A 9,889-nucleotide genomic window follows, 5' to 3' on the forward strand; every position below is an offset into this window, starting at 1 on the left:
TGGGGGGGTGGGAAGCACTAGATATTATCTATGCCTTTTCCTCACTCCTCCTCGGCCTTGAAGGCAAATACTGGCACCCAAACACACGACAAACACCGGCTCATGAACACACAATGCACGCAGTCTTGAGAAAAAGGTCGGATCCGGATGTCCAGAGAGGAGATTCAGGGAAAAGAAAACTCGAGGATTCCAAGTTTCTAAGAGTGCGCTGGTTTTGTTTTCGAGTGGAAGAGATGGGAAGCTCTGGTTTAAATCTTCCAGTAGGAACTACTTGGGAGAGGGTAGCCGTGACGACCTACCTCTCTGGCTCGCTCCGGCCCCTCTCCTAAGGGAGTTATAGTAATAGCGGACGCCGTTGGGCACTTGCTGAGAGCGAAATACCTGCTTTTCAAAGCGCCATGCATGTAGTATGTCTTTTAGCAGGGATGCTGGCCCTTGCTTTCAGTGCTGTCCCCTAAAACTGTTAACGTTCGCCCAGTTTCGATCCATAGTAGGAGCTTCATAAATGTTTTTGCAATGTCACTTGCAGATTTTAAACATGTTCTGGGGCGGAGTACCTTTTAAAAAGAGGGGTCAACAGAGAGAAGAAATGGGACTCCGCGAACTTCCTCTTTAAATAATCGGCCTTAATTACGCCTTAGACTTTTCAGTTTTGGCGTGATTATAACCCTTGAGGGATCGCCTGATAACAACTCTGCTGACTGCTCCTGTAATTAACTCCTAATTTATTTCAAACAGGAAAAAAAAAAAGAAAAAAAAAAAAAGGCCCCAGCCTCTTCCGGAAGAGCCAATCGGAGGCGAGCGTCCGTGGCGTCAGCGCCAGGACAGGCTCGGATTGGCTGAGCCGAGTCTCTCACTTCCCCTTGGAGGAAAGGCACGGCTGCCGGCGCGCCCCTCCCGTCTCCCCCCAAAAAAGTTTGAGTCGCAGCTGCCTGGTTGCCAGCGGAGTCGCGCGCCGGGAGCTACGTAGGGCAGAGAAGTCATGGCTTCTCCGTCCAAAGGCAATGACCTGTTTTCGTCTGATGAGGAGGGCCCGGCGATGGTGGCCGAGCCGGGCCCGGGGCCTGGGGGTGCCGACGGGGCCGCGGAGGAGCGCCGCGTCAAGGTCTCCAGCCTGCCCTTCAGCGTGGAGGCGCTCATGTCGGACAAGAAGCCGCCCAAGGAGACTTCCCCACTGCCAGCCGAAAGCGCCTCCGCCGGGGCCACCCTGCGGCCACTTCTGCTGCCCGGACACAGCGTCCGGGAGGCGCACAGCCCCGGGCCGTTGGTCAAGCCCTTCGAGACAGCCTCGGTCAAGTCGGAAAATTCAGAAGACGGAGCGGCGTGGATGCAGGAACCGGGCAGATATTCGCCGCCGCCAAGTGAGTGCCTGAAGAGGCCGGGACAAGGGGTAGGAGGGTGCGCGGGGTACAGGAGGGAACTGGGGGTCAGTATTCCAAGCTAGGGGTACGGAGACCCCTCTGTACTATGCGCCCCGAAAAGCAAGCATTACAAGTCCTTGGCCCCTTAATATCCCCCGAGTTCAGCGCGCCCACGGCGTTCAAGATACCTTCTGGGTAATATCCGCACAGCGCGTGTTTGGGATCCCCTAGCTGTACAGAATATTCGACACAGTTGCCAACGCCCTGATCGTTGAAGGGCGAACCCAGCTGGGTTTGCGGGGTCGCTTGGGTGTCCGTTTCTCTAGCCCTCAGCCCTGCGCTCAGGCCACTTCGCTTTTTTTCACTGTCCCTCGGGGTCTCAGTCTGGGGAATGAAGGAGGATCCACGTTTAAAGAGCACCGGGATATATGTCAGGCAGAGGCGGAGTGTCTAACTGCCTTTCAAAGTTCACAACGCTGCGAGGTGTGCCCTCACTGTAAAGATGAGTTAATTAAAATCTAACCCGACTTTGGGTAGAAATGATCATCTTCCATTGGTCCCGCGGGTATCGAAGCACGGGAACACGGAGGGATGGCGGCAGAGACTTATGCAGCGAGGAAATGTCTCCCGGTCGTCCCGGCGGCCAGCCCGTCGCTTTCGCTGGGAGCGGGCTGGGGTCAGCAGCGTGGGGCTCCGCTTGGCTCAGAGTAGTAATTAACAGCATTCCAGCAGCGCTTGAGTTTACAAAGTGATGCTTATTAGTTCACCAGATCCCGATCATCGCTGGAACCCCGAAGTGTGGGCAGAAGCCCGGGACCTGTGGTTATCCCAGTTTTCAGACATGCATACTTTGAGGACTGAACTTGCTTGAGCCAGGTCACCAACAATGGCTGAATTGGGCAAGCGGCCCAGGTGTCCAAGCCCCAACCCTGGCCACCTTGATCCCTCTCCCCAGACAGACCAAGCAGAGGGCCGAACACCTGCACCCCGCTTCCTGCCAATGAGGAAGGAGAACAGAGAGTCGCAGGAGAGCCGATTTCTCTTCCAGCGTTTACGTCCAGTTTTGGGCCCTGGGTCCTTTTGCAATATGGAGAAGCCATTCCCTGTAGCTCCTTTTACTTCTGTCTCCCAGCTTTTAAGATTTCTCTATCTGCACTCTGCCTCTAGGAAAGGTGAGAGAGAGGGTGCCTGTATAGGGACTTTTTCGAAAGCTGGGAGCATCACATTTTACCCCATTCCCATCAGCCCTGAAAACTCGAGATGCAAAGTATTTTGTGAACAAAACAAGGCCATATAACCAGGCATCAGTGGCTGTCCCCTCTGGCATCTCTCTCCACCCTGTTAGAAACTCCCAAAGATTCAAAGGGCGTGGAGATTAAGGACTCAAAGAATTTAAACTCAAGTTTGCACAGTACTTTATAGCACTTTTCACCATATTATCTTATCTGATCTCCGTGTGGCTGAAGCTGGCCTCCCGGTAACAGATGAGGACGTTTCAACAGAGTTCAGAGGAATCTGCACACATCGAGTTTGGGCTTGACAAGAAAGACTTGGGGACATTTAATGATCACATATCTGATGGCAGACAAGACTCTGGGCATTCTAAAATTTGGTACTCTGAACCACACTGCAGGATCAGTATTAGTTACCCATTTTATTGATGGTGAAATAGAGGCTTAGAAACTTTAAGGGACTTAATTTGTTTGACAGATATTGAGTGCCTGTATATGCCTAGGCCTGGGTCAATTCCCAGCTGCACATCAAGGATTCAGGCCTTACAGGGAGTGGTGTCCAGAGGTCAGACATTTCCACTTTCTTAGGTTCCTGGGGTTCTGTAAGCATGCCTGCCAGGGCCCAGGGTAAGGCAGCCGTGGGCCCTGGATGTGACCCTTCCATGAGAAAAGTAGGAGATTCTGAGAAAGGATTTAATCTTTTTAAAAAAGTGGGTCGTTGGTGCTTTGGGCCTGGAGATGGCCTCAGGAGCCCTGTGGTAGGAGCGGTGGGTCCAGGGGAGCCTAGCGACAGAGCCTGGGGCAGGAGGAAGCCACCTGCCCAGGCCCAGGTTTTGTTATTCTCAGGAGGCAGTAGGATAAATGCTGTTTTGCTTTGTATAATCGCGCCCTTCCCCAGGCTGGTTTAAAGTGGGGAGGAGAATGGGAGGGCGGAGAGAGGTGCGCTGCGAGGGAAGCTTTGATACACACAGGAGATTCCGTCACCTGGATTTCATAATTCAAATGCAGCCCCTAGGAGCAGCCGGAATGACCGTGCCCAGGCACAGAATCGCTTCCAAACGTAGAGCAGAGGCCAAGTGTAGATTCTAGGAGCTAGGTGTCTGAGCTGTGGCCACTGGATCCTCCCAGCTAGCCAGGTCACGTTTGGGAAGGGTGAGAATTTCACAGGTCCCTGAGTCTCTGATTGTTGTTATTTTATTTGTAAATTAAGAAGTAGGCACCCCCAGCTCTCTGGCTTACTTAGGGATTAGCATATGCAAAAGTCTATACTCCTGGGGTAGTTTCTTACCCATCCCTCTCCCAGTTTTCTGCTTTTTGATTGATGGCAGAACCCACTACCTCTTTCATTTTTAGCCACTTAAAAGTGGTGGTTAATAATGTCACATTAGGACAAATCCATTTCTTGTTGGAAATGGAGGCTCGGTTGGGACTTGTGCTGTGTCACCCTCAAGTATGAAGTGTAAACTCTTTCTTGGGCCACCAAAGTAACTAAACAAGAAATGCTACATTCTCCCTTTGGAGTGCTTTGGAGTTACTACGGTGGCTACATTTGGAAAATTAGCATAGCTCATAAAAGCCAAATGCAGAAAATGAATCGTTTAGCATCTGTCCCTCAGCTCCACCCCAACTTCCTTTAAGGAAAAACCCGAAGTTAGTTGATGCTATGGAATCACGAGGATGCCCTGTCCTATGATTTCCTATAATTGAACCCATTTTAAATATGGAGTCTGGATGCTCTTGGCATACCTTTATTTTGCTTGTTATTCCTTCTTTCTGAATTCCAGCAACAAGCTAATCATTTACACATTGCCTCCAAACCATAGAATGGGTAGGAGAGATGGCTAAAATGTCATCACATGCTCTCAATTCAGGAGGCAGCATGATTTCCCCTGACATTTACATTTATGGGCGAGCTAATTTTTCCCTCCTTCTTAGTGAAGTTTATATTACAGAAGCACCCAGCCAAGAAAGTTATCCCACATCCAGATCTGTAAAATGATGTTCAGGTTTTATAATCTGTAGACTGGAGGGAATGACATCTGTGTGGTTGTTTATTGCATGAGGCTGCTCACCAATCCATAGATGCTATTAATTTACTGCAGACCTTATCGGCACGATTATCCTTCATAAATATGTTGATGCAATCCAACTTCTCCTGGTGCAGAGAGGGGATGGACCCAGTTCATAAGACCCTTTTCATTCTCCTTCTCATATGTGATTATCTCAGTGTCCTAGGGATGCGAGGACTATCATGAACCCAGCCCCCCATTTTTAAGATAAGCAACGTCAAGAAGAGATGGGGTTTTGTTTCCCAGAGAACCCTCAGCTCTCTTGCCTTATGAGGGGTCTGTTCATATTTCATTATCTCTAATGCTGTTTGCTTTCCATATAGAAAGTTCTGTTACACCATAAAACTCCCAGACTTTTGGAAAAAGATTCAATTTTTAAAAAACAAAACAATTTATCCATTTAAGTATCATCCTCCTCTATCCCCACCCCCCTCCCCCCCAAAAAAATCCAACCGCACATGGTTTTGACCAAGGTACCTTTTTTGAAAGATGAAGAGGGAAGACCCCCCTCCCCCGCCCCCCATGGACACACCTGGCGAGAAAGCCACTTTCTTTTGCTAACTCACTCCCCATTCTCTGTTCCCTAGGACACATGAGCCCCACCACCTGCACCCTGAGGAAACACAAGACCAATCGGAAGCCACGCACACCCTTCACCACCTCCCAGCTCCTCGCTCTGGAACGCAAGTTCCGCCAGAAACAGTACCTCTCCATCGCAGAGCGGGCAGAGTTCTCCAGCTCTCTGAACCTCACAGAGACACAGGTCAAAATCTGGTTCCAGAACCGAAGAGCCAAGGCGAAAAGACTGCAAGAGGCCGAACTGGAAAAGCTGAAAATGGCTGCAAAACCTATGCTGCCCTCTGGCTTCAGCCTCCCTTTCCCCATCAACTCGCCCCTGCAAGCAGCCTCCCTATACGGCGCGTCCTACCCTTTCCATAGACCTGTGCTCCCCATCCCGCCCGTCGGACTCTATGCGACTCCAGTGGGATATGGCATGTACCACCTGTCTTAAGGAAGACCAGCTCAATAGACTCCGGGGATGGATGTTTGTTTAAAAGCCTTCCCCCTCCCTCTCCAAGAAGACAGTCCCGCTCTGCAAACCTTGCATGCACCACCCTCAGCGGCTAGATCGACAGGGCCACAGACATAGTTGAAATTGGTTCTTTTGACTGGAGACACCCAAGCCCCGTTTTCTTGGTGTAATCTTCCAGATGCCACCCCCTCGTCTCCTTTCACAAGATTGGCTCTGATGGTTTATATATATATATGTATATATATATATATATAATAAAATATAATACATTTTTATACAGCAGACATAAAAATCAAATTATTTTGAAAGGTAAAATTTATATATATATATATGTCTTTTTTCTCTATATATCACCTTCCTAAAAGAGACTGCTTAATTAAGTCTACCTGTTGTCTTTTTCTTATGGGGGAGACAAATTATTTGCTAAAATTGCTGAAATCTGATGATTTGGATCACTGACTTGCAAACATTAGAATTAGACACTATGTGCATAGGCAGTAGATATGGAGAGATTCCTCCCAGAGAAGGGGACACATCATGTTTTTGCATTTTTTATGTGCATTTAAAAACTCACTAGATATGACCATATTTGGCCCTATTTTTTTTTCCCCTTCTCCACCTTGTTTGTTACACATTGTTCAAAGTTTTTGTAAGATCAATAAAAGGGGGATGAGAAGAATCCTGAGAGTGCCTCGGGGTAAGGTGGAAAATGGAAGTCCTTCCTAATTCCTCTCAAGGCTGTTGCTTAACTGCATTTCAGATAATTGGAGAGTGAAGAGTTAAAGCATGTCGGGAGGAATTGATGGTTTCCGTGAACCACTAGGTACATCAGTCCTCACACATTGAAAAGGTGATTTGGGGGTGTGTGTGTGTGTGTGTGTGTGTGTGTGTGTGTGTGTGTGTGTGTGTTAGTTAATTCTCTGCTTAAAAAATATGAATATCTTGTAACCATTATCTATACTAAATATTCCTGAACAATGAATAGATCTAAAAAGAAAAAAAATCATGCTTTCTCTGTGTGTGTACCTGTTGTATGTGCTAAACTTATTAGAAAAGATTATATACTTTTTAACATGTTGGGGGCAGAGGGTAAAGCCATGTTTTGACTTGATAAAAAATGGTGTTGTCAGACAGCCCATATAGCTCCTTGGTATTTCATTTTTCTATCCAGCTCCCCCTCCCCCATCCAAGTATACTTTTATCCCTTTGAAAGGGTGCCTTGTATAATTTTATATATTTTATTGAAGAGTTATTTCTTATCTCTTATTCTGAATTAAATTAAACGTTTTATTGCAGTAAAGTCTGTCCAAAGTCACAATTATTTTTAAGAGGTGCTCTCTGTTCTTTAGCTGATCTTAGCCCAGAAATGCCACCCAGATGGGGGAGGGGGGCTGGTGATTTTTATGATGATTTTAATGTGAATCAATCAAGAGCTGTGGCCAGATTCAGCCCGGGGTAGGGAAGTCTACAGCAAATAGCAAAAGACTTTGAAATGCTTCCTCTGGCAGCTTGTGTTACTCATGGAAAATTGCTATTAGGAGTTTTTCAAATTCCAGTGAAAGATGAGCTTAGAAGTGGCAGGGCCCAGGGATCGGCCAGAATCTGAGGGGTTTGTGGATGATTGGGCGGGGTGGGGGGGGGCGGGAATCTTGAACTTGAAATCTCTCAGCTACCACAACAGCAAGCTTCGAGCTGAGGGAAGGGACCTATATAGCTCTTTGCAAATGTAGATGGTAACTAGATGCGTTCACTGAGGGGGAGAGGGGGGTAGATGGATGCCTGCTGCCCTTTTCAGGACTGTGTCAAATCACATTCCGTTTACCATTCCTAGCTCCTTCCAAGGAGATCGGCCTTGAACAAATGCTCTTTTCGGTTTGTAGGGGGGAAGGTAGTTCATTCAAGTTCCCTTTGCTTTGCAGCCTGCCTTTCCACTGGTTACAGAACGGGGGGTCAGGCTTGGGTTTTGAGGCATCACCATGAAAATAAATTGGTAATGGGTGGGGGGAGGCGGGGAAGAATCTTAAACTCCACTTCCTGTTGCACAAAGAAACCAATTGGCCATTGATGATAACTTTCTGAGGGCTGTTTTCGGATGAGAAGCTCGAGTGACCTGGGAACGAGTTGGAAGGGAGTCGAGAACTTCCTGTTGCGGAGCCTGAGCGGTGGGGAGATTGGCACCTGGCACCTACTAGGACTAGCGCTTTCGTCCCAGTTTCCTGTGCCGACACCCAGTTTAGAGGTGGGCGCCGGAAACTCCATTTTTCCGGTGGGGCAGAGGCTCCCAAGGTCGGTCGGTGAGTTTCTCCTACGGAGTGTGATCCAAACCCAGGGATCTGCTCCGAAGCTGGGGTCCGACCGATTTCTTCCAGCTCGGCCCGCGAGCTGGAGTGAACCTCAGGAACGTCCCAAACCTCCCCGAGTGTGCCCTGGCCATCCTGCTGGGCCACCCCAGCCATCCTCATTTGTGGGATACGTTTTCCAAAGGCCAAAGCCGTTCCCGGTTTCGTCATCAGCAGCCAAATTGGGGCCCTAATTAGCCCGTCCACCGCGAGCTTCCTTCCCGGAGCCTCTCGGACCCCGCAGCCTCGGGCAATCTCAGCCCGGGGTGGGGGATCCGGAGACGCCAACTCTGGGTTAAGACTCAGCTTGCCCCCGGGAGGAGGGGGTCCCAGGCTAGAGTGTTTTTCGGAGAACCGGGCTGCGTCCTGTGTGGTCAGCCGGGTGGATTGGAAACCATCTAAGCCCCTGCGCATTACCCCAATCACCCTAAATCCCAAAGAAAAACTGAGGCCGGGACAGGGAAAAAGAGTCGCTCAGGCGCCAATACACGCACCCCTGCGCTCCTGGGCGGATGGGGTTACCTAGTTGAGGACGCGGCCGGGTTGCCGGGGCCCAGACAACGGCCAGAGGTCCGCGGGCCCGCCGGTGCGCCTTGCTCTGGGGGTCCCTCCGAACCGCCTGCCCAGCATTAGGTTTGGCGGTCGCCACGGTCTCCGCTTAGGTCGGGCTTGGCATGCCAGGCGTTTCAGGGACCACGCTAACCACCTGGGGCGCCAGAAGGACCCTGTCTCACCAAGGACCCCGCAGCCGCGCCTTGGAAATTAAAACCGAAGATGCCACTGTGCCGGCTTTGGCCATCGTCGCCTGCGCTGCCGGGAGCCTGGCACACAACTCCCCCCCGCCCAGTCCTCCCGCACTTCTCAATGCTTTTACCTAAAACTTCCCAGGAAGACGGCCCTGCTTTCAGGAAAGAGGGGATACAAGGAGAGGAAATCCCATTTATCGAGCTCTTGCTAAGTACAGAACTAGGCATCTTCTGGCTCATCTCATCTAGTCGCTGCACACCCTTGGGGAGGTATTTTTGATGCCATTTTATGGTTGAGGAAACTGAGGCTCAGAGAGGTGGCTCACTAAGGTCCCAGAGTCGGCAAGGGGCAGCAGCAGAATTCAGACCTAAGCGTGAGCCTGGTGGTGGGCATAAAGTCTGGCAAAGGGGGGCCCTGAAGGAGCTGTCTCAGAGGAGCTGCGGGATGCTGGGCCCTAGGGAGCTCTCCAGATGCCCCAGCCCAGATCCTAGCGCAGCCCAGCTCTGGAGCCCCTCTCTGCATCCCCTTCCCCAGCCCTCTTTGCTGTAAGGGGCTCCCCACACAGGGGCCCAGCTTTTCTATCACAGGGGACTTGGGGCTCAGCCTGACCACCCTCCCCCCTGCAGCCCCGGGGAGGTGATGCTGGGGCAAGGCCGGCAGGAGGTAGGCAGCGAAGGCCTGGCTGGATGAGAGCAGGCGCTGGTAAAACGTCTGCCTGACCTGACTGAAAAGAGGATCCCTGCCTTTGAGCAGAACCTTGTCTGACCGAATGAAAACTCCCACGGCCATTCTTTGCCATAAAAGCAGCTCATTTGCCACGGGTTGGAGAGGCCACTTCCCCACCCCCACTCCCTCTCCACTGCTGGGTTTGGAATAAACATAAACCTCATTTATAAAAGAACCCACGTCACACACACACACACATACACACACCCCTCGCTGAAATCACAGGCCTCAGTTGGTGAAGTTGATTGTGCCTGTTTTCCCCTTCAATGTAACTTAAAAAAAAGAAAGAAAGAAAGAAAAAAAAGTTTCCAGATTGGTGATGCCGTAGGTCTTTTTAATGAAATCGGTCAGAGAGCAGTGAGGAAAAGTCTGCTGTCAACTC

At 50.2% G+C, this 9,889-nt stretch overlaps 1 protein-coding gene across 1 annotated transcript; it reads left to right on the plus strand.

The window, feature by feature from the left end:
• The first annotated feature begins 921 nt into the window (after window positions 1-921).
• Window positions 922-5,977, plus strand: MSX2 (msh homeobox 2). The gene is made up of 2 exons (XM_007465550.1): window positions 922-1,361; window positions 5,250-5,977. The coding sequence occupies exons 1-2, from the start codon at window positions 983-985 to the stop codon at window positions 5,672-5,674; spliced, it is 804 nt and encodes a 267-aa protein (XP_007465612.1). The 5' UTR covers window positions 922-982; the 3' UTR covers window positions 5,675-5,977.
• Window positions 5,978-9,889: the final 3,912 nt, after the last annotated feature.

Source organism: Lipotes vexillifer, unplaced genomic scaffold (genome assembly GCF_000442215.2).
Source record: "Lipotes vexillifer unplaced genomic scaffold, Lipotes_vexillifer_v1.1 scaffold621, whole genome shotgun sequence".
NCBI lineage: Eukaryota > Metazoa > Chordata > Mammalia > Artiodactyla > Lipotidae > Lipotes > Lipotes vexillifer.